This window comes from Nicotiana tabacum, chromosome 16 (genome assembly GCF_000715075.1).
Source record: "Nicotiana tabacum cultivar K326 chromosome 16, ASM71507v2, whole genome shotgun sequence".
Lineage (NCBI taxonomy): Eukaryota > Viridiplantae > Streptophyta > Magnoliopsida > Solanales > Solanaceae > Nicotiana > Nicotiana tabacum.
In genome coordinates, this window is record NC_134095.1 from 40,316,107 (window position 1) to 40,341,972 (window position 25,866).

At 38.8% G+C, this 25,866-nt stretch overlaps 1 protein-coding gene across 1 annotated transcript; it reads right to left on the bottom strand.

Annotated features, from left to right (window-relative positions):
* Nucleotides 1–1,758: 1,758 nt before the first annotated feature.
* Nucleotides 1,759–11,801, bottom strand: LOC142170209 (uncharacterized). The gene is made up of 4 exons (XM_075232057.1): nt 11,741–11,801; nt 11,143–11,665; nt 10,821–10,946; nt 1,759–2,197 (listed from the first exon to the last, which is right to left on the bottom strand). Exons 1-4 carry the CDS (start codon nt 11,799–11,801, stop codon nt 1,759–1,761), a joined length of 1,149 nt encoding a protein of 382 aa, XP_075088158.1.
* Between the last annotated feature and the right edge of the window lie 14,065 nt (nt 11,802–25,866).

A 25,866-nucleotide genomic window follows, 5' to 3' on the forward strand; every position in this document is an offset into this window, starting at 1 on the left:
TTCTTCTATTCGCTTACCCTCTCACCTTCACGAATATAACACTTGTTTGAAATAGCATAATAATTATAATTCCAAAATAATCTCACTCCCGAGCTTACGTCGATTAACTTACGACGAAACTTTAACGTACAAAAATGCTCTAACATCTCATTTCCGAGCTTTCATCAATTTATTTATGGCGTACTTTTACGTACGAAAATATGGGAAGTAATAATTATCACACACAAATACCACCGAGGATTTTCGGCCCGATCCAACATAAATGTAAATTGTGCAATGCCGAGGGTCGAACGACGCGAACCATAGATGCATCTATTTACCCCGATCTCGAATCATACATGCGACGCGGTCAATCATAAATTTAAGGAATTTACCCTACTCGCGAATCATACATGCGACGCGGTTACACATAGATTTCTCAAGTCGTTATAATATTCTTCAATTCTTTTCAAAATACGAAGTCCAAATGAAAACTTTTAAGTTCCCAATTTTTCCTCAATTTCAACTCCATTTAAAACATTAATAAGCTAACTCAATCTCGCTTCTTCTCAAAGCAAACAATAAACATAAATTAACAACAAATGCGAAGCCCAGCTGCCTCCTGCCATGGTCTCATTTGCGACAAAAAACCTCGCAAATGCGAAGAGGACAACATCACAAAAGCGATATCTCCCTCGCAAATGCGAGCTTCCTTCATCAGCCCCAGGTTCGCAAATGCGAACCTACCTTCGCAAAAGCGGTGGTTGAATTTGCGGCCCATGCATCGCAAATGCGATCACAACAAAACCAGCAATCTAATTTCTTCACAAAATACTCCGAAGCTACTACGAAACTCACCTGAGCCTCTAGGGCTCAAACCAAACACTCACACAAGTCTAAAAATATAATATGGACTTGCTCGAGGCCTTAAATTATATCAAACAACATCGAAATGATAAATCGCACCTCAATTCAAGCTTAATGAACTTTAGAACTTCAAACTTCTACATTCAATGATGAAACCTATCAAATCACGTCCGATTGACCTTAAATTTTGCGCACAAGTCACGTTTGACATTACGGACCTACTCCAACTTCCAGAATCGGATTCCGACCCCGATAACAAAAAGTTCACTTCCGGTGAAACTTCTCAAAAGCCTTCAAATTTCTAACTTTAGCGAACTGACTCCAAAGTGACCTATGGATCTCCGAATCCACTTTCGAATACGCTCCCAGTACCAGAATCACCATACGGAGCTATTCCCAGGCTCGGAATCCCAAACAGACGTCGATAATATAAAAAATACACCTCCACCCCAAATTCGTGAAATTCTTCCAAAATGCTAACTTCCACAATAGGCGCCGAAATGCTCCTGGGCCATCCCAAAACCCTATCCGAACATACGACCAAGTCCGAAATCATTATACGAACCGATTGGAACTTTCAAATCCTGATTCCGAGGTCGTTTACTCAAAAGTCCAACCTTCGTCAATTTTTCCAACTTAAAGCTTCCGAAATGAGAATTCTCTTTTCAAATCAACTCTGAATTTCCGAAATTCCAGTTCCGACCACGCGTGCAAGTAATAATACCTAAAGTGAAGCTGCTCAAGGCCTCAAACCACTAAAGGACGTGCTAAAGCTTAAAATGTCTGGTCGGGTCGTTCACAACAAGTATTTGAGGTGTTGGTGATCAGTCCTCACTATAAAATGCCTATATTGTAGATAGTGCCTCAGTTTGTCAATAGCATTAAGTAATTCCATATATTCCTTTTCATAGATTAATTTACTATGTGTATTGGAGCCAACATCTTGCTGAAATAGGGTATAGGTCTACCCTTCTGTATCAATATACCCCCTATCCCTGAGTGACCTGCATCTATCTTTATAATAAATTCCTGACCATAATCAGGTAAAGCAAGTGCAGGTGTATTAGTCATAGCCACTATTAAGGTCTCAAATGATGTCTCAGCTTCTTCAGTCCATTTGAATGCATCCTTCCTGAGCAATTCAGTCAAGGGCCTACAAATGATGCCATAGTTCTGGACATATTTTCTATAATATCCTGTGAGCCCAAGAAAGCCTCTTAGAGATCTTACACTAGATGGTTTAGGCCACTCTATCATTGCCTGAATATTCTCTAGATCAGTAGACACTCCTGCAACAGTTATCACATGGCCAAGATATTCTACCATTCGCTGTCCAAAAGAACACTTAGACCTTTTGGCAAACAACGAGTGGTCAATCAATATCTCAAAAACTATAACCAATTGACTGAGATGTTCGTTTAGTGACTTGCTATAGACCAGTATTGTCAAGACCAAAACCGATAGGCCGCAACGGGTGCTTGAGTCCTACCTGTCAAACACCTCTAAGCATGCGTCTATGATTTGCACCTATATAACATATGTTGAATTACGAAGATAACATACATGAAGGAAACCTGCAAACAAGGCATATGTACATATACATGCAGAATACAGTGGGCGAGCCGGCAAGGATACTATAGCCAACTACACATCCAATAACTGAAAGTCGACAAGGCCACATACAACCCAACTAGACATACTGTCCACAAACCTCTAACAGAAACATAACTGTACAAAGACGGGACTGAGCCACGTCATACCCATATACATATATATATATATATATAAACGTATCGTACCAACATCAAAAGCAGCTCCGGATACACACAAACGTATCATACCAAAATCAAAAGCAGCTCCAGATCAAGTGGAACACGCCAACTCTCGCTGATTAGGGACCCTAAGAAGGGGGACCGTCAACTTGCCTACTTGCACCTGCGGGCATGAAACGCAGGCCTCATGAAGTAGGGCGTTAGTACGAAAAATGTACTGAGTATGTAAGGCATGAAAATTAATACGTAAAAGACATAGATGGAACATAGAATACAGAAATACCTTTAAATATGAATAATTTTGTAAATTCTGAAACGTTTATAATGTTATGCACGTGCGTATAAATGTCGTGCCATGCATAGATATGGGTGTACATAATATCATCAAGCCACTGAGGGCATCCCATCATATCGTGTAGGCCACTGTGGGCACATCATCAACATATACCAGCAGATCAGGTGGTGGTGCGTATATAACGCCGTAACCTTTTCCCATATCCCATATACATATATTTACATATATACGCGTATATAATTCCATCTGGTCATGGGTCAATGCACATGTATAAATGAGTGAATTGCATGAAAAATACGTAATAATCTCAATATTCTTTTAGGATAAACTTTTCCAACTGCGTATTATTCTGAGACCCATGAACAGAAGATAATAATATATTTCATAGGGAATCAAAATATAGACACCCCTACTAATTCTATGAATAGCGTAATTTATGAATACACTGTTTTTGCTCGTTTCTTCAGTATAATTTGGACCATGCCAAAAGAAAAAAAAGGGAGGGCCTTAACATGCCTGTTTCTTGAATTATTTGAACGAATCTACTTCTGCGGAATTCTTGAACGAAATTTATACTTGGATCTGCTTCTAGCGTTTTTGGCTTGGATTGTAATTGAAATTGGACAAATTGAACTTTGCTTGGATTTGAATATTTGGACGAAATGATTCTGTTTCTAACTTCCTTGTTTTGAAAACCAAATACAGAATGTGCCCTTTTTTATCTAATGAATTCATTACTAAGTTTCCTAGGTACAAGTCTTATTTGCTACAACTTAAGTCATGTCTTAGTCATATTTACAATTAGCCATCTGGCAACAATGACTATCTAGTCATTTCTAATGTTGTGGCTTCTTGCCACGTGGGTGGGGGTGGGATAATTTATTAATTTTTTATCCACTTATTAGTTAACTGGGTAATGTCCTATTATCTGGTAATTAATCAATTACCCGCATAATTTAAAAATTAACACAAATTACTTAAAATTTTATTTATTTTTGAAATACTCCATATATATACTTTATATATTATACTACCGTGATCATATGGTACCTTGCATGGTACTAGTTCATAATTATCGGGTATTATCACTCGACCCGTATTTTATTCCAAATTGTCCACTTTCAACGAAGCTCGTTTTCTTTAATCCATGTACCCCTTTATCCTTCATAACACTTATTTATCGCTTGTTATAAATAGCGTAAGTACGTTAACGTCAAGATGATCTTATCCCCGAGTCTACGTCGGTTAACTGAAAATAAAATTTTAACGTACGAAAACGCGAGATGTAACATCCTCCCTCCCTTAGAAACATTCGTCCTCAAATGTTCAACTCCCCGTGATCTATATAATTTTGGTAAGGTCATCTCTATAACAACACCACTACCAACTTTCCCCCGTAGAAGCTTAAACATCCATGATTATGAATAACGACAATGGCCTCACATGACCAACGATAATAACCAACACAAGAATTTATACTCGTACCTTAAAGTTATGACGTTTCTTCAAAGTACTTTCACCGAAGCTACGTCTTTAGTTTTCGATCTCCAAATCTGTCTGTCTAATATTGCAATGGGAGTTTCTTCATATGACAGCTGGTCTATGACTTGAATGTCGTCAACTAACACAATTCTGGAAGGATCTCCGATATATTTATGGAGCATAGACACATGAAAGACTGGATGTATAGACTCCAAGCCCGAAGGCAAGTCTAATTCATATACTACCTGGCTTACTTTGCGTATGATACTTTATGGTTCCATGTACCAAAGGCTATGTTTTCGTTTCTTTCTGAACCTCATGACAACTTTCTTCGGTGATACCTTTCTGGAATACTGAGTCGTCCACCTGAAATTCTGAGTCTCGTCATCGATTATCCGCATAAGCCTTCTGACGGCTTTGAACTACCTATAGCTTTTCCTGTATAAGTTTAATTCTCTCGATTGCTTGCTGTACCGATTCTGGTCCTACTAACGTACTTTCCCCAACATCGAACCACCCTATAGACGACCTACACTTTTGTCCATAAAGAGCTTCGTATGTAGCCATCTGAATACTGTAATGGTAACTATTATTATATGCGAACTCAATAAGCGGTCGATGATCATCCCAGCTACCTTTGAAGTCTATTACACAAGCTCGTAACATATCCCCTAGTGTTTGAATAGTACGCTCAGCTTGTCCGTCTGTTTGGGGATGAAATGATGTACTAAGACTTACTTGAGTCCCCAATCTCTTTTGGAAGGACCTGCAAAAGTTATTTGTAAATTGAGCTCCTCTATTCGAGATAATAGATATAGGGACACCATGCAGTCGTACTATCTCCTTGATATAAAATTTTGTATAATCCTTTGAGGAATATGTAGTCCTAACAGGCAGAAAATGGGCTGACTTTGTAAGCCTATCAACAATCACCCATATCGAATCAAACTTATGCTGGGTACGAGGTAAGCCTACGATGAAGTCCATATTGATTACTTCCCATTTTCATGTTGGAATATCCATATCTTGAAATAACCCACTAGGTTTTTGATGCTCAATTTTAAATTGTTGACATTTAGGACACTAAGCAACAAACTCTGCTATATCCTTTTTCATTCTGTCCCACCAATACACTTCCCTGATATCATGATACATCTTTGTTGTTCCTGGATGGATAGAATAACAAGAATAGTGAGTTTCTCCCATAACCTGCCGATGCAGCCCTGCAACATTAGGCACACACAATCATCTTCGATATCTGAGGACCCCATCTTGTGTAATTCCAAACGGTGTCTTCTCCTTCTGAAGGATGGTATCCCTATAATGAACTAACATAGGATCCTCGTACTGGCGTTCCTTTACTTCAGTTACTAATGAGGATGTTGTCATATTCTGAAGATTAATTCTAATGCCACATGAGTCCAGTATCCGAACTCCAAGACTAGCTTGTTGATGAACCTCATGGGCTATTCCCCTTTTTTCTAGCTATAAATACGATAGGCTACCCATAGATTTACGGCTGAGGCGTCGGCTACTATGTTCGTGTTCTCCGGATGGTATAAAATATCAACGTCATAGTCTTTAAGTAGCTCCAACCATTTCCTTTGACGAAGATTCAATTCCTTTTGCTTGAAGATATACTGGAGGCTCTTATGATCCGTATAGATATCAACATGAATGCCATACAAGTAGTGCCTACACATTTTTAATGCATGAATCACCGTGGCTAACTCTAAATCGTGAGTCGAGTAGTTCATCTCGTGCTTTCTTAGTTGTATAGAAGCATAAGCCACAACCTTACCATGCTGCATCAGCACATAATCCAATCCAATGCCTGAAGCGTCACAATAGATAATGTGACCATCGGTCCCTTTTGGAAGTGTTAGAATCGGTGCTGAAGTTAATCTGTCCTCTAAGGCCTGGGAAAACTTCGTTCACAAGCGTTGGTCCATTGAAACCTAGTTTCCTTCTGAGTTAACTTACATGGTTATCCTAATCTTGTACAATTTAGGAAATTTCTCTCTTCGGAGGCCCAAACTTCATCGTTCACAATTGCGCCCTTATCCCACTATTAGGGCAACATTTCATCTATTCTAAACGTTACTAGTCTTAGACTTCTTTGAGTTCATTCGGGCTATACTGAGCCTTCTATAACTTAGGGAAACCATCAGTTCTCTTATGAACTTATTCCCAAGGACTCATCCATTCTTGTCACCTTTTTACTCATCTTTTCTTATCCTTCCTCCTGTCTTCCTAGAACCTTGTCGCTCTACCATACTTTAGCTTGCGACCTACACATATCTATTTATACTTATTCGCAACCTTTCTTCAACCTGCTTGCACTATAGATTTCCTTATGTTATACCAGAATATCAAGCAAGACACCACATACCACTTTGGTCAAAGGTGCTCAGAAGAGAAGAAAATTTCGTTACAAGTTTCTTGTAATAACCAGCCAAACGGAGAAGTTACGAACCTTCATCAGTGTTGTGAGTCTAGGAAAAGTCTTCACTGCCTCAGTCTCTTGTATAACCACTCAGATGTCTTTACTCGAAATAATATGCCCAAGGAAAGCTACAGATTTCAACCAGAATTCATATTTAGAAAATTTTGCATACAACTTCCCTTCTTGTAGAACTCTGAGCACAGTACGCAGATGATCTACATGCTTAGCCTCTAAACGAGAAGATACCAATATATCATCAATAAATATAATTATGAACAGATCTAAAAAAATTTGAACACATGGTTCATCAAATCTATAAATACTGCTGGGGCATTGGTCAGATCGAACGACATAACCCAAAACTCAAAGTGCCCATATCTAGTCCTGAATGTTGTCTTTGGAATATTTTCATCCTTAACCCTTACCTGATGGTATCCGGACCTTTCAAACAAAACAGGTGCTCCCCAACTGATCAAATAAATCATCAATTCTCAGGAGTGGTTACTTATTCTTGATCGTCACCTTATTCTGCTGCCTATAATCAATACACATTCGTAAGGAACCATCTTTCTTTCTTACAAACAAAACAGGTAATCCCTACGGTGACGTACTAGGTCTGATAAAACCTTTTTCAAGCAAGTTTCTTAGTTGTTCCTTTAATTCTTACAGCCATACAAGGCCTATTCTATGGGGGGGAATATATATATTGGATGAATATCTGGTAGTAGGCCAATGACAAACTTAATTTCTTGCTCTGGCATAAGACCTGGAAGCTCATCGGGAAACTCATTATCTACAGGAAAGGACTGAATGGTTGGTAACTCTAATTCCACATCCCAAACCCGAACTAAGTAATAAATATTGTCCTTTATGATCATCTTCCTTGCCTTGAGATAGGAGATAAATTTACCTCTTGGTGATGCGGTATTACCTTTCCATTAAAATAGGCTCTCCTGAAAGTTGAAATCAAACCAACTTTGATCTACACTTGATATTAACATAACAAAATGCCAATCAATCCACACCTATTATCCTTGTTCATTATCAAATCTATCAAGGGCCATTTCGGGTCACATCCATATATATAAGTAACAATATTAAAACATAACTTGCATAACTAACTTACAAAAAGGTTTATATACATAGGGGTTGACTAGGATGCAGACATGTCATACCCAAAACTATATACAGGATAATGTATGCAAAATTTCTAAGTAGTCATAACCATAATATGTACAAGTCGGGATGGGGGCTCCCTACATCCTCATAAAACAACCTAACACATTTAGAACCCTAACTTGGTAATATTCCAAGAAGAGGTGAAACTTACCAGCCAAAAACTGACACTTGGAGGAAGTCTATAATAGAGGGTCATCGCCTTGTCCTATATAAGAACCTCGATCGGACACACTTTGAAGTGAAATCTTCATGTCCTTGTTAGTTATCTTCCTCCTCTTGCCCGACTACTATCTTTTTCCTCTGCGTATCCCATAACATACACCGATGAACCTTGAGTGGTCGAAATAGCTCGAACTGATGACTCATATGGATCCTCAGACAGATCCTTCTCAATAGAACCCATGATCTCCGATGGGTCTGAATCCATAGTATAACTTATCTCTCTTTCTAATACCTATGTAGCATTCTGACCCATGCTAGCGGCTGTAGTCTTCAGAAGCATCGCTAAAAATGTAACACATCGTTAGGAACATAAATGCTTATATCACACGATCTAAGATAAGAAGAGAGTTTGACATCCTATATGTCCTGTAGCCTCTTGTATATAAGTGTGGTGCACAACACACCAATAAACAAGACTCTACTAGACACGGTCTATAGACAACCCTATGACAAAACTGCTCTAATACCACTTTTGTCACGACCCAAACCGATGGGTTGCGACGGGTGCCTGAGTCCTACCTGTCATAACACCCGTAAGCATGCGTCTAGGATATGCACCTATATAACATCTATCGAATTACAAAGATAACATACATGAAGGAAACCTACCAACAAGGCATATGTACGTATACGTGCAGAATATAGTGGATGAGCCGACAAGGCTACTATAGCCAAATACACATCCAATAATTGAAAGCCGACAAGGCCACATACAACCCAACTAGACATACTATCCACAGACCTCTAATAGAAACATAACTGTACAAAGACGGAATTGAGCCACGTCATACCCATATATATATATATATATATATATATATATATATACAGACGTGTCGTACCAAAATCAAAAACAGCCCCGGATCAAGTGGAGCATACCAACTCTCGCTGATCAGGGATCCTAAGAAAGGGGACCATCAACTCGCCTACCTGCACCTGTGGGCATGAAACGTAGGCCCCGTGAAATAGGGTATCAGTACGAAAAATGTACTGAGTATGTAAGGAATGAAAATTAGTACGTAAAAGACATAGATGAAACATGAAATACAGAAATACCTTTAAATCTGAATAACTTTGTAAATTCTGAACGTTTATAATGTCATGCATGTGTGTATAAATATTGTGCCATACATAGATATGGGTGTACATAATATCATCAAGCCATTGAGGGCATCCCATCATATCGTCTCAGCCACTATGGGCACATCATCAACATATACTAGCTGATCAGGTGGTGGTGCATATATAACGCCGTAACCTTTTCTCATATCCCATATACATATATTTACATATATATGCATATATAACGCCATCTAGTCATGGGTCAATGCACATGTATAAATGAGTGAAATGCATGAAAAATACATAATAATCTCAATATTCTTTTCGGATAAACTTTTCCAACTGCGTATTATTCTGAGACCCGTGAACAGAAGATAATAATATTTTTCATGGGGAATCAAAATATAGACACCCCTACTATTTCTATGAATAGCGTAATTTATGAAAACTGTGTGTTTGCTCGTTTCTTCAGTATAATTTGGACCGTGCCAAAAGAAAGAAGGGAGGGACTTAACATACATGTTCCTTGAATTATATGAACGAATCTGCTTCTGCAAAATTCTTGAACGAAATTTATACTTGGATCTGCTTCTAGCATTTTTGGCTTGGATTGTAATTCAAATTGGACGAATTGAACTTTGCTTGCATTTGAATATTTGGACGAAATGATTATGTTTCTAACTTCCTTGGTTTGAAAACCAAATACAGAATGTGCCTTTTTTATCTAATGAATTCATTACTAAGTTTCCTAGATACAAGTCTTATTTGCTAAGACTTTAAGTCATGTCTTAGTCATATTTACAATTAGCCATCTCACAATAATGACTACTTAGTCATTTCTAATGTTGTGGCTTCTTGCCACGTGGGTAGGGGTGGGATAATTTATTAATTTTTTATCTACTTATTAGTTAACTGGGTAATGTCCTGCTACCCGGTAATTAATCAATTACCCGCATAATTTAAAAATTAACACAAATTACTTAAAATTTTATTTATTTTTAAAATACTCTATATATACTTTATATATTATACTACCGTGATCATATGGTACCTTGCATGGTACTAGTTCATAATTATCGGGTATTATCATTCGACCCGTATTTTATTCCAAATTGTCTACTTTCAGCGAAACTCATTTTCTTTAATCCGTGTAACCCTTTATCCTTCATAACACTTATTTATCGCTTGTTATAAATAGCGTAAGTACGTTAACGTCAAGATGATCTCATCCCCGAGTCTACGTCGGTTAGCTGAAAACAAAATTTTAGCGTACGAAAATGCGAGATGTAACAAGTATGTCATCAAAGAAAACCAAAACAAACATCCTAAGATGGGCTTAAAATACCTGGTTCATCAAATCTTGAAATGTAGCAGGTGCATTGGTGAGCCCAAAAGGCATCACTCTGAACTCATAATGGCCTTGGCGGGTCCTGAATGATGTCTTGTGCACATTAGCTGGTCTCATTCTGATCTGGTGATGCCCAACTCTCAGATCAATTTTTTAAAAATCACATACCCTTGTAGCTCATCCAACAAATCATCCACTATAGAAATTGGATATTTATCTTTAATTGTAATCTCGTTCAATACCCTGTAGTCTACACAAAATCTCGATGTTTCATCCTTTTCTTTACTAATAAGGCTGGAGAAGAAAAAGGAAATTGACTAGGCTGTATAATCTCATGGCTCATCATATCTTTAACTTGCTTCTCTAGTTCTTATTTTTGGAAGAAGTTGTATCTGTATGGCCTTAAACATACTACTGAGGCCCCACTCTTCAAAGGAATAGTATGGTCCAATTGTCTAGTGGGGGGGGTTGTGTTGTAGGCTCCACAAACACTTCTTCATATTTGGCCAGCATTTCTTGAATAGCAGAATCCACCACTTCTTGCTCGTGATTTTGCTCAACTTTGAGTAGAAACAAATGTGCCATCATCATCTGTCCTTTCCTTAATATTTTGCCCATGGTGCTGCTACTTATCATACTAAGTCTTCCCCTTTCAGGAATGGCCTGTAAGACCACTCTATTGCCCTTCTTCCCAATGGTAACAGTTTGCTGCTCATGGTCAAATGTAGTGGGGTTAAACTTCTTCATCCATTCATTGCCCAACACTATGTCACACGCTCCCAACTTGATGATCCTCAAGTCCTCCTTGAAGGTTTTACCAGTCATATTCCAAGTGAACTTAGGACAAGTAGAACTACAATACATATAACTATCATCCGCAATAGGCACTCTAATTGGAGTAGAGTACAATGGATGATATTCAGTTTCTTTCACTATCTGCTCATCTATGAAACTATGGGTGCTACCAGAGTCAACTAGCACACTCAAGTTTCTATTCTTGATAATTCCACTTACTAGTATAGTATTTACTCCATTACCAGACAATGCACTCAAATAAATGGCTTCTTATAACTCAGCCTTGATATCACCTTCAATAACAATCTCATGTTCAGATGCTAACTCTGAGGACAATGGTTCACTTTCACCCATTATGCACTGGAGTTGCTTGGTTTTGTATTGATGCCTAGGGCCATATTTTTCACCACATTTGAAGCATAAGTGATTATTCTTCCTATATTCATACACTTCAGGACTGAGTATGAAGGTAGTTGGCTTGAAACTGGTCAGTGCTGCATTTCTAGTTACTCGTGAACTGCTAGAAATTATATTGCTCTTGTACAACTATTTTTGCTTCTTCTGGGAAGCCTCAATGGCCTTTTCTTGCATCCTTGCTTGTTGAATAGCAAAGCTAAGAGTTCTTGGCTTAAACAGTTTAATAGAGAATCTGATTTCCTCCTTGAGAGCACCCACAAAACTCGATAGGAAGTGGTCTTCATTTAGAGCAGGAATTTTGATTATCATTTGAGCTTTCAAATCTTCGAACCTACTCAAAAACTCATCCACACTGCCAATTGTGAGAGCTTGTTAAACTCCTCCACTACATCATCCATCGCTATATCCCCAAATCTATTGCATATTTCAAGTATAAATTTAGCCCAAGTAAGTACTCCTTGACTCAATATTAAGGAGTTATACCAAATCTCAGCATCACCATTCAAATAAAGTGCAGCTCCTTCCACCTTTTGATTATCTGGTACTCTATGCAAACTAAAATACCTTTCACATTTTCTAATCCATACCTTTGGATCCCGACCTTCAAATCCGGGAAGTTTCCATTTAGGAGCAGGAACATTAGCTCCCTGTGGTCTGATTTGTCTCAATTCTGGTACGGGTAAGATCCCATCACCTCGACCTTCTTCCTGTCCATGATCAGGCCTTCTATCCATGTTATCCAGTTGTTCAAGTATCAACTCCAGCGTTCCTTGAATACGCAATTGAGTTTCACCCAGATCTTGTTGTCCATTGGTTAAGCCTTCCAATATTTCATCATGCTTAGCTAGCCTGTCATCCATAAATTTCAATATAGTACCCTCTGCCATTGGTCAATACTATGGTCGCAGAATCGCAGCTCTAATACCAATTGTCATGTTCTGGTTATCGAATTAAGAATTTTGATAAACTAAATGAAGAACAATTATTTTGGGATGATTTTTTTGTTTATATAAATGGAAAATTGGCAACTGAATTACAAACTAATTCTACTAATAAAGGAAATAGAAACTAGCAACTCTCCATGGGAATGGATACCTACAGAAAAGCGAGTTTTGGACCAGAATTTAGAAGAAGAAGAAGAAGAGAAGGGAACACGAGGTTCAGATGAATCGAGAAGAATGAAAGGGAATTTACCTGAATTCTATTATGCCCCCCTCTCTCTCTCTCTCTTAGCTGGCTTATATCTTCAATTGAATTGATCTGGGCTGTTGCTTCTCATTAAACTACTTCTAATCTGGGCTCTATATTTGGGTATTTGTAATTTCGGTATAATTAATTCTTTTATTTACACAATTTGAGCTTAGAGGGTCATGACAGTCCTAAATACACTAGCAATTGAATTGTTGAATTTTAAAGAAAAAAAGAACTTAATAGGAGCAAACTCGAGAACTAAGAGATCACATTCATATCAGGGAAGGACGCACAAGTGCTAGGCTTTGGGAGCAGTTGATACGGTGTCTTGGAACCATACCAAAGCTGTACTTGAATCCTAGAGAAAACTCTTTTGCTTCTTTCGGGTATTACATGAAACCCTCCATCTAACTGTTGTTGGCAGGCTCCTATTTAAGGTGTTCTTATAACTACTATTGAACAATTTGTTCGACTATTTTGTCGCACAAGTTAAAGGGAACAAATTTATATTTGAGTTTTGAGTAATAAATTAGGTGAATCAATATCAGATTTACATTTTCAATTGTTTGAGTTGAAAGTCAAGATGCCAACTTAATAAGTTGTGACTATATAAAACTATTATAGGGATAAGGGAATATAACCTTATTGTTAACCATTCCCCTGAAGCTCCAGAATACTAGTAAAGAAGTTGGAAAGGTTTGAGAATAGAAAAAGAGAATTAAATTGCGATAGATATTTATTTAGAGAATGAATTATGGAGTTGATGGGTAGTAACACTAGACTTATATTGATTTATAGATTTCACACAAATTGGGAATTTGGAGTGATAAGAAGTCGAGCTTTGGCTAGTTGGCATCATGAGGTGAGTACAAACCTTACCGTAATTTATGTTTCTACAACTAGCATGATTTACATATGATTTTAATATGAACATGTTACCAACTGTTTTGAATTTGCATGTAGGACAAGTCATTTACTTGATATGATACCACTATATTTATTTGAGATGATTAAAGTTATTTTAATATTCTCATTATTACTGAATATGTTTTACTGTTACTTGAGATAAGATTTACCGTTATCGAAACGAAGTTACATGATATGATTTGATAAGAATTGAAATGTCCTATATTATTTTAAAATAATTTTCACGAGTATTTACGGATTACAGAGACAAGTATAAATGGGAGTAGACATTGAAGGATCCCGTAGCTAATGACGGGTTCGTTAGACCTGGTGCACCTTGTATTAACCGATTACCATTACAACTCTCGCTAGTGGGAAGGTAGAACTAGCATACCATTATTGATTTCTCTCAAGTAGGGACTACCGTTATATTTGACTTATTGCGATGAGGTCCACAGTTATACCGATTACATGATCCATTTATTGAAACCTCCCAAACATGAGTATTGATATTACACAGTTTTTACCGATCTTATTATCGAATTGTCAATAGAATTTTATTACATGAAAAACATGATAAGACTGATAATTGTTTATTGTTTCTGAAAGGGCATTCTTATGATATTTTTTGTTTAATATACTAGCATGTTTTCTGACTTGCCCCTGATTAAAAATGATTCTAGTTAAGTGTTATTAATCACTGAGCTAGCTACTCACTTCCGGCTATTTTTGTTTTACAAAGACAGCAGTTGATGCAGGCAAGGAATTCGTTAATAAGAGCGCACGGGTTGATAATTCCTTGTGAGCCCCGTATTCGTTCATGTGAGCGAAGAGTTTTATTTATTTGCTATAGTCTTTTCTTTTGAACTCTTAAAGTTGTTTCATAGTTATTTTATTAGTGTCGTGAGTATTCATTTGTTAATATGGACTAGTTACTAGTATTAATTTCCTTTCCGCATTTTTGAGATGGATTTAGTTTTATTATATTGAAAGGGTTGGTAATATTTGTGGAAACACATTTTTGGTTAGTTAATGATGATTTTGACAGGTTTATGATAATATTGGTTGGTTGTTTAATTATGAGACAGGAATTATTTTCGGATAGTCCTAAAACAGGGGAAACTTTATCCGATTTTCTGTAAAAATACCGACGAGATTTATTTGGGGGCACTTGCTCCTAGGTGGTCGTGATCCTAAATTGGGTCGGGACATCAACGAAAGTGGAATAATTCATAATTCCAATTACATGGATTTAAGTAAAATCCTATCTCCCTTGGGCTAAACATTTAGTTGGACTTCATAGAATGAGTCCACTTTATTTCAAGCCCTAGTTCCACAATTCATTAAATTAGTCCTAAAGCTTTAACACTTGCAATCGTAATTGATAAAAGATCTTTCGTCTTTCTTTATATTGGGAGTACTTGTATTTCTGCTATTTGAACGTTGTTTGGATGTCAAGAGCTGAATTTTATTGTATTCTTTTGACCTGAATTATGATCTAATTCGGAGCATGCATCTGCAATATATCAGACTCTAGGAACATTACCCACGGATGGAGCCCAACCAGTTGCCACTATACCCTCCTACCTTCGGAGGTGAGCGTCATGAGGATGCCTAGGATTTCACTGATAGGTGCAGGGACAAACTGCAAAACATGAGGATATTGGAGTCTCATGGGGTTGACTTCACTACTTTCTAGCTAGAGGGCATGGCCCGTAGATGGTGGCAGTCTTATGTTCTTTGCAGGCCAGCGGGTTCTCCTTCCATTACTTAGGGTCAGTTCACACAGTTTTTCTTGGATATGTATATTCCACCCTCTGAGAGGGAAGAGTTGCAGTATCAGTTTGAGCAGCTTGAGCAGCTTGAGTAGGGTCAGATGTTAGTGACCGACTATGAGGCGAGGATCTCTAAGTTGTCTTACCATGCACTGATAATACTTCCTATTGATGCAGAGAGAGTACAGAGGTTTGTTGAATGTTTGCATTCTGGTATTAGGGCCAACATGGCCCGAGAGGTCGAGATGGGGACTCCTTATCAGCTGGTAGTGGAGATTACTCAGAGGATTGAGGGCTACTGTCTGAGAGGTAGAGAGCAGATGCAGCAGGACAAGAGGGCTTTATTCTCTGGAAATTTTAAAGGTGCCCCGGCTAGGGGCAAAGGTCAGTTTGGGAGGGGTCAGCCCAGCAGGCCCCCATATTCAGCACTACCACCTCCTGGAGGTGCTCCAGTGCGCCCATATTTTAGTGTCATACCAGAGAGTACTTACCGCCTGCCAGTCATCCAAGGTTCTTCCATTGGGTATTCAGGTCCCCAGGGTTCTTCCAGCTCCTACTTTAGTGCTACACCGGAGAGTTCATACCGCCCCCAGCCATTCAGGGTTCCTCTAGTGGGTATTTAGGCCATCAGGGCCATGCTTCAGGGAAACAGTCCATGGTGCCGAGAGGTTGTTACAAGTGTGGAGATCCGGGTCACATAAAGAGGACCTGCCCTAGACTTCGGGGCAAGGCAGTGCAGCAGGGTCAATATCCCATGATTATAGCACCAGCTGTCAAGCCGCCCATAGGCGTAGGGCGGACTGGTAGAGACCATCTTAGAGGTGGAGGCCAGGCAAGGAGAGGTCAACCAGCTATTCTTCAGTCAGGTGGAGGCCAGGCAGCCAGTGCTCTAGCCAGATTCTATGCTTTTCCGACCAAGCCAGATGCATTAGCCTCAGATACCGTTATCACAGGTATTATTTCTGTCTGAGGTAGGGATGCTTTAGTACTATTTGATTCACGGTCTACCTATTCATATGTATCATCTTTGTTTGCTCATTTCCTGGATATTCCTCCCGAGTCCTTGGGTACTCCTGTTCATGTGTCAACTTCTATGGGCGATTCTGTGGTTATGGATTAGATCTATCGGTCTTGTGTGGTCATATTCTGTGGTTTTAAGACTAGAGCAGATCTCATGTTGCTTGATGTGACTGACTTTGAGGTCATCCTGGGCATGGACTGGTTATCCTCATATCACGCCGTCCTAGATTGCCATGCCAAGACTATTACTTTAGCGATACTAAAGTTGCCGAGGTTGGAGTGGAAGGGTTCCTTAGCTAGTACATCTAGTCGGGTTATTTCTTTTCTGAAGGCTCGACATATGGCCGAGAAGGGTTGTTTGGCTTATCTAGCTTATGTTTGGGACACCACCACAGGGTCTCTGATGATTGATTCAGTTCTAGTAGTCCGGGAGTTCGCTGATGTGTTTCCTTCTGACCTTCCAGGCATGCCACCTGAGTGTGATATCAATTTTTGTATTGATTTGGCTCCATATACCCAGCCTATATCTATCCCACCATACCATATGGCTACGAAAGAGTTGAAGGAGTTGAAGGAGCAGCTAGAGGAATTGTTAGCAAATGGGTTTGTGAGGCCGAGTGTGTCACCTTGGGGTGCACCAATATTGTTTGTGAAGAAGAAGGATGGGACCAGACCATGTGGATGTGCATTCATTACCGCCAGTTGAACAAGGTTACTGTCAAGAACAAGTACCCGTTGTCGTGCATTGATGATTTGTTCGACCAATTGCAAAGTGCTAGGGTGTTCTCTAAGATCGACTTGAGATCAGGGTATCATCAGCTGAAGATTCGGGACTCAGATGTCCCAAAGACTGCTTTCCGTACTAGATATGGCCATTATGAGTTTCTAGTGATGTCCATCGGCTTGACTAATGCCTCAGTGGCATTTATGGACTTGATGAACAGGGTGTTCAGGCCTTATATTGACTCCTTTGTCATTGTCTTCATTGATGACATCTTGATCTACTCACGTAGCCTAGGGGAGCACGAGCATCATTTGAGAGTAGTGCTCCAGACATTGTGAGAGCAGAAGGTATATGCTAAGTTCTCCAAGTGTGAGTTTTGGCTTGAGTCAGTAGCATTCTTGGGGCATGTTGTATCAGGAGAGGGTATTAAGGTGGATCATAAGAAGATTGAGGCAGTTCAGAGTTGGCCACGTCCTACTTCAGTGACTGAGATCAGGAGTTTCCTGGGGTTAGCAGGCTATTATCGCTGATTCGTGCAGGGCTTTCAATCCATTGCATCACCTTTGACTAGATTGACCGGAAGGGTGCTCCTTTCCGATGGTCCGATGATTGTGAGGCGAGCTTTCAGAAGCTCAAGACAGCTTTGACTACAACACCGGTTCTAGTATTGCCTTCCGGATCAGGGATGTATATGATATATTGCGATGCCTCACGCATTGGCTTGGGTTGTTTATTGATGCAGGAGGGGCAAGTTATTGTATATGCTTCGGGTCAGCTGAAGATTCATAAGAAGAATTACCTTGTGCATGACCTAGAGTTAGCAGTGATTGTTCATGATCTTAAGATATGTAGGCATTATATGTATGTGGTGTCATGTGAGGTTTATACTAATCATCGCAGCTTACAACATTTGTTCAAGCAGAGGGATCTCAATTTGAGGCAGCGAAGGTGGCTTGAGTTACTGAAGGATTATGACATCACCATTCTTTATCACTCGGGCAAGGCAAATGTAGTCGTGGATGCCTTAAGCAGGAAAGCAGAGTGAATGGGTAGCTTGGCATTCATTTCAGCAGAGGAGAGGCCACTAGCTTTGGACATTCAGTCCTTGGATAACAGACTTGTGAGGATGGATATTTTAGAGCCCAGCCGAGTCCTTGTGTGTGTTGCTGCTCAGACTTCATTATTGGGACAGATCAAGGCTCGATAGTTTGATGATCCACATTTGGCAATCCTTAGATAGACGGTACTACAACGTAGTGCCAAAGAGGTTTCTATTAGCGAGGATGGTGTTCTATAACTTCAGGGTCGTCTGTGTGTTACTAGTGTCGATGGCTTGAGATCCAAGAGGATTTTCGTGGTAAAGGTTCAGTGGAGGGGCCAACCGGTCGAGGAGGCGACCTAGGAGTTCGAGGAGGACATGCGGAGAAGATACCCACGCTTATTTAGCACTTCAGGTATGAATCTAAACCTGTTCGAGGACGAACGTTTGTTTAAGAGGTGGAGAATGTAACGACCCGACTGGTCATTTTGCTTTCTAGAATCACGTTCCCCTAAATAAGACTTCCCGTACATGCTTTTACTGATTTATGACTTGCGGGGATGGTTGGTTCGGGATTTGGAAGAGTTTGGGTTGAAATCGGGACACTTAGTTCCTTAAGGTTGGCTTAAAAAGGCTAAGTTTGACTTCGGTCAACATTTTGAGTAAACGACCTCGGAATCAGGATTTGAAGGTTCCAACAGGTTTGTATGATGATTTCGGACTTGGGCGTATGTCCGGATCGGATTTTGGATGACCCAGGAGCGTTTTGGGGCCTAATAGTGAAAGTTGATTCCTTAAGGATTTTTTAAGTTCTTTAAATATGGTTTGGAGCGAGTTTTTGTGATATCGAGGTCCGAATGGAATTCTAAGACCGGGAATAGTTCCATAATATTATTTAAGACTTGCACGCAAAATTTAGTATCATTCCGAGTAGTATAAGTATGTTTTGGCATATTGGAAGTTGATTGAAGAACTTGAAGTTCATAAGTTTGATTCAATTGTTTTTAGGGTGTGATTCTTAGTTTTAATGTTGTTTCGGACGTTCCTAGGGTTCGAGCGAGTCCGCTTTATGATTTCAAACTTTTCGGTATGTTCGGGCGGGGCCCCGGGGCATCAATCGAACGAGGCTCGAGCTAAGTTGAAAATTTGAGAAGGAGCTGAAGCTCCAGATTGTTGTCATAACCGCACCTGCGGTTGGCTAGCCGTAGGTGTAATCCTACAGAAGCGACTAAGACATCGTAGATGCGGCCCAAGGGGAGGAGCCCAGGCTCCACAGATGCGGCCCCTCTTCCACAGAAGCGATCACCCGACTGCAAATGCAGCCCCAGTTGGCCTGGCCAAATTCTGTAGAAGCGGACGACCCTTCGCAGAAGCGAGACCGCAGATGCGGTCCCCTTACGGCAGATGCGGAAATTGCTGAAGGCAGTTGCCTTCATTTAATAAGGGAGTTTTGTCATTTTGACACATTTTACTCCATTCTTGGGCAATTTGGGAGCTTCAAAAGGGGAGATTTTGACCTAGCTTTGTGAGGTAAGTTATTTCTACTTAAAGTGAGTTTAATACATAGTTTACGGGTAGATTACAACATGTAAATTAGTGTAAATTATGGGTTTAGAGTAAAACCTAAAGTTTTGATAAAAATGAGATTTAACCACGAAATTTGTTATGGAATGTAGTAGAAATCATATATTCTTGATCCTAAGGTTATGGGTAACGATTTTCTTCGAAGATTTCCACAATTCGAGCATGTGGGCCCGGGGATGATTTTTAGGGACCTTGCATTTAGGGTTGGAAAATTACTTTAATATTAAGAATATGAACTATGGAGCATATATTGACTAGTTCTTACCCCATTTGAATAGTTTTGGATCGTTCGGCTCCGATTTGAGGGTATGAGCTCATTAATGAATTTGGAAGTAAGCTTTAGGGCAAGGTAGGTCTCCTTTCTAACCTTGTAAGAGGGAATTATCCCCATAGGAGAAATAATCGAATATTTGCCACTAATTGCGGGGGCTATGTATGCACGAGGTGATGAGAGTCCGTGCATAGCTACTTGTATACGGGTGAAATCGGGAGGCCCGATTTCACGATCAATGTGCCTCTCCCTTAGCTTGAAAAAGGCCTCGAAGACCCGAGGGTGCAGCTCGAAGTTTCGACCTCGAGGGTTCTTCACACTCGACCTCGATGCAGCATGAGTCGATGGTTATCGAGGGTAAGCGGAAAGTTTCCTAGGCAAGTGGTCCGAACTGACATCATCTGCAATAATAGTACCAATCTGCACCAGACTGCTAGGTAGCTGTGCCAGCTACTTTACTTTGTAATAAATACATACGTAATATGAAGGGGTTCCCTCCTCCTATATAAAGGGGACCTTTAATACTTTTTGAGGGGGAATGATATCATTCTTACAACATTGAATATAATAGAACATTCTCTTTGCTCTTTAACCCATATTCTCTTGATTTCACTACCTACATTTATTGCTTATATTCATAGTGTTCTATTTATTGTTCTTCAGTTATTGCTCATTATTGGCCATAAAGAGCCATCATCGAATTTATCATAACCGTTAATCCTCCATTGACTGCCCTTAGTCGGGCATCCAACTCGACCTCGAGGCCTAGAATACGCGAGCCCGAGGCCTTGATTTTCAGCCATTTGGTTTGATTATTGCACTGTCTACGAGATCTCGTCCTATCTTCTACCCATTCACTTAGCATCTACTATCTAAACAACTAGCATAAAAATAGATCACGTATTTTTAGAACCACAAAATCAAATCTAATTGTTATTACCATTTTCGCGGTAAACACTACTATTATACTTAAGTCCGGGTAGTCTAGGACCCAAAAGCATGCTTTACTTGCCATACTTGTAACTTTGTTGTCAGTTTAAATTGCGTAAATCATATCGAACTTGGCAAATGAATTTCAAAAAAAATTAAAACATCATTTTCTTGACCGTTAAAGAGAAGTTAACAGTACTTTGGGTAATTGCTTTCCTGATGAATTTTTGACTGACTGTTTGATGTGTTTATTTGTATTTGACCTCGTCGCATGTATGATTCGCGAGCGGGGTAATAGATGCATCTATGGTTAGCACTATTCGACCCTCCGGCAGTGCACACTTTATTATTATATTGGATCGGGTCGTACGACCTCGACATTATTTGCGCATGCTATTTGCTTGGTACTTTATGTGATTTGAACTGCTTTAAGTGCCTTGAAATATAGACTGTCAATTGAAATGTCGGAAACTAAAATATTATTTATGAAAGAACCAGTCACTTCCTGTTATTAACTGTTAATTATTCATGACATCCATGCTTAGCGTAATACTTAAATTATATTATTATTGACCCTAGTAAGTGTTAAGTCGACCCCTCGTCACTACTTCTTCGAGATTAGACTGGATACTTATTGGGTACATATTATTTATGTACTCATACTACGCTTATGTACTTAATTTTATAGGATCTGAGGCATGTGCATCTAGCTACCCATCCGGCGTGTGTTCCTGATACTTGACCGAGATTCTACAGTGAGCTGCCCCTTCTGAGCAGTTCAACAACATGCCGGAGTCTCTCATTTTATTATTACTATCTATTCTATTTCAGGCAGTAAGATAGTTATATTCTTTTGTACATTCTGTTGATACCCAATTTTTTCCTATATATTTTCAATATGCAAAATACTTTCAAAATAGCATATATATGCATATGTAAGCATATCCAAATGTTTTATTATTTTTTCATAATTTTTAAAGTTTTTCAAATTAATTTATTTCCCTCTTTTATCCATAAAAAACCCAATAATTATTTCCAAAATTATTATTTTGGTAATTCATTTGTTAGATTTTTATATTTATGCTAAAATATAGCTAAAGTAATTTTTGCATATTTTTACAAATTTATTTAGTATTTCAAAACTAAATTGCATATAATTGCAATATTAGCCCTTTTAAGATTCAATTGTATTTTATATTCATAAAATTAAGTCTTGTATTTTTAAATTGATAATTATATGTGATAAATCATTTTAGTGATTTCAATTTATTTTCAGAAATTAATTTACTATTTTTATAGTTTTAAATGAGGAAAATTGGCTATTTAAATAATAGCCCAATTACATTTCAGTTTTAGCCTAAATCCGAACCCAAATTAAACCCAATTTCCCCGGCCTAATTCCCTTTCAAACCCGACCCCTAACCCAATTAAATGACCCAACACGGATTTCCCTACCTACCCTTTTGAATCCAGGCAGTTGATCATTCAGATCAACGGCCACCATTCGCCCTTCCATAATTAAACCCAAAAGACCCCTAAACTTACCTTATATTTCACCAACCGCCGCCTCTGGATCCCTTCGCTCTCAAAACTTTGTGCAATCCCTCATAAACCCTAGCCGCCGCCATCTAATTTCACCCTAATCCACCTTAACCCCTGCATAATCCATGGCCTCTCATGGCCATTGGAGATGTGTATCAGCCTCCTATGGCTCTTGGGTTTTGTTTCTGTGGTTTCATGGCCAGACCTTGAAGGGATCTGGTCCAGTCCTTGCTCGACCTTTGTTCATGGCCTTTCTCCGGCCATTCTTGGCCTTTCAAGGCAGATCCTTGACTTTCCTAGTTAGATCGGTAACTTTCAAGGTCTTTCTCACGTTTTCTGGGTTTTTGAAACCCTAATCTTTAAGATCTTTTGATTTTTCTTTCAGATCTACCATAGATCTGTGCTTACTATGATGTCTTAAGTGTTCTCTCGAAAGTTCTTCAACTTTTCATTCAAAACGACTCTTCATTAGGGTTTTCCTTTAAGTTTTTCAAAAGATCTCTTCTCCGATTTTAATGTTGTTTGTGATTTTGCTATGTTTTGCTCATATTGTTCTTCTATCCGAGTCAGCATGTTGGAAACCCTAATTCCTTTTTTGGTCGCATCCGAGTTCTAAAACTGTTTGTTTAAGTGTGTACTGGTTCGATTAAGTTCTCCGTTCTTGTTGACTTATTTGATTCTGAGTTTTGCCATCTTTTAAACTCGATTATTGTGGAAAACCCTAGGTCTTTTGGTTTGAAACTGCTTGTTTGAATGTATACTTGACGCGATTAAAAGTTCCTTATTTCAGGCTCTCTTCTCTTTATGTGACTTATTTGATTCTGAGTTTAACTATCTTTTTAACTCGACTATTGTTGAAACCCTAATTTCTCAAAAGGTTTCCACACTTGTTACCCTGAGACCTTTACTTATTTTTTTTGACTCTCTTCTTCACTTTGGCTACATGTGTGAGCCCTGACTGTCTAACTTTGTTCACTACTGAATCCTATGCTTATTTCTGCTACTATTGTATGTTGTTTCTTTTGCCAATGTTCTTGGTCTTGCATGTCTGATGCTTCTGTTCACTCTATTTATATATTGAAGTGCAGAATCATGTTTTTTCCTTGATTGATCTTAGTCTTGTGACTGATTGCAAAAAGATTTTCTTTTATGACCCCTAATTTCACTCGCCTGTTTAAAATTAATTGATTCCTTTCCCTTTACTGTGATGTTTTACCTTGCTGAATTCTTTCCCAAAATAAGCATATTTTTGAACTTAGACTTGATTGTTTGCTTCATGCTTTTATTGCCCCTTTTATGGTAATAATCAATCTGTCCCCAAACTGATTTTCTTTCCTTAATTAGACCCGCTGCTACCCGTTAAACAGTGATCCCTTAATTAAAGGGAATCACTTGTGGTAATTGATTCTGACTTGTGATTGTTTGATTTTCTTTCCTTAATTAAACCTATTACTACTTGTTAAACAGTGATTCCTTAATTATACCCACCCCTATTCTTTCAAATACATGAACAATTGAGTTCAAGAACACACACTTACACTCAAAACTTTCTCTCTTTTCTCTACTACTACTTGTGCTACTGCTTTGTCTAGCCGGCTGAAAGCCAAGGCTAGACTTTGGAAGTTTTGCCTACTTTTCCTTTCTGCACTTTGTTTCTCTACTGGTATGTCCTAGTTAATCTTCAAGCATCAACAACAACATGTTTCTTTAGCCGTTTCAGTTTCCTTCACCCTTGCCTGCTTCTGCTTCTGCTTATGTTTATGCAATCAAGTTACATTACTAAGCATGCTGTAATCTGCTCCCTCCCCTTCTAAATTAATTTTTTCCCTTATGTATGCACTCTGTCAGTCACTTGTTGTGTGATTTGCTGACTTATGAATCCCAAACCCCCTTATGCCCCTATGTGTTTGTGTTCTCTGGCTGGTTTGTGGGCATGCCAGTATCATCTATTGTTGTACATGACCAAACCTGACCCTTTCTGAGGTCATATGTTTCGTGCAATGTAATCCCAAAACCCCTGACCCCTTTGTGTAACTGCTGATTCTGTGAAGTTTGAGTTTTATTACTACTGTTTTCAAATCACCCTTACCACTTACTATTCTCAATCTAGTTTTAATAAATCTCTGGGTTCTGTACTTCCACTATATTCTTAGAACTTAGGTTCTGCCCCTCTTGTGTGAGTCTTGCCTTGGGACCATTGAGCTCCTTCTGAACTTGGACACAAAAGGGATGGCCCTTCCACACTACACTCAGCTCTATCTGGTTATGTAGACCTAGGTGTAAGTACTGTCCGGGGTCCCTTGAGACCCTTAAGGAACTTTGACACACCCATGTCTGAGAAAGGCTTTGAAACAAGTGGCATTTGAGGTGGTTTATTCCATAACTCAGAAAGGAAGTCAGAATTAGACTTCCTATGGTTATAAATTCTTATTTTACACTTTTCTGATGTAATTCAGTATTTGGTCTGTAATAATTTGTAACAAATATTGAGGTTGGCTAGTGAAAAGGGATGGGGTAATTATGCATGTTTTAGCTATTAGAAGGGTAGAGAACATGCCTATAGGATCTGTTATGTTTTAATTCAAGTTCTGCATGCTTTACTTTCACGCAAATAGGGAACATGCCTATAGGATCTGCTCTATTTTAATTCAAGTTCTTCATGCTTTACTTTCACACAAATAGAGATCATGCCCATAGGATTAAAATTCTTTTTAATAGAAAGCATGCCTATAGGAATTTTGCTTTAATCAAATAAATCCTGCCTACTTCGCTGCATGTTCAATTAGATATCATGCCTATAGGAATTGAAATCGGCTATAATAGAAACTATGCCTATAGGATCTAAATCAGTCTAGTTAAAATCAGTTTAACTCATGCCTGTCATGAATCAGTTTAAGCAACCCTCCTTTTATTAATACGGTTTAGAAAGCATGCCTATAGGATCCAAATCGCCCGTTTAGAAAAAATCAACCACTGTTCTGATGCCTTCTTAATCAGTAATAGATATCATGCTTATAGGA

Coding starts and splice junctions, on each gene's coding strand:
- LOC142170209 (XM_075232057.1), bottom strand. CDS start 11,801: ATGGGTGAAAGTGAACCATTGTCCTCAGAGTTAGCATCTGAACATGAG. Junction 11,666..11,740: donor ACATGAGATTGTTATTGAAG/GTGATATCAAGG, acceptor ATACTATACTAG/TAAGTGGAATTATCAAGAAT. Junction 10,947..11,142: donor CTGGCCAAATATGAAGAAGT/GTTTGTGGAGCC, acceptor TTTCTTCTCCAG/CCTTATTAGTAAAGAAAAGG.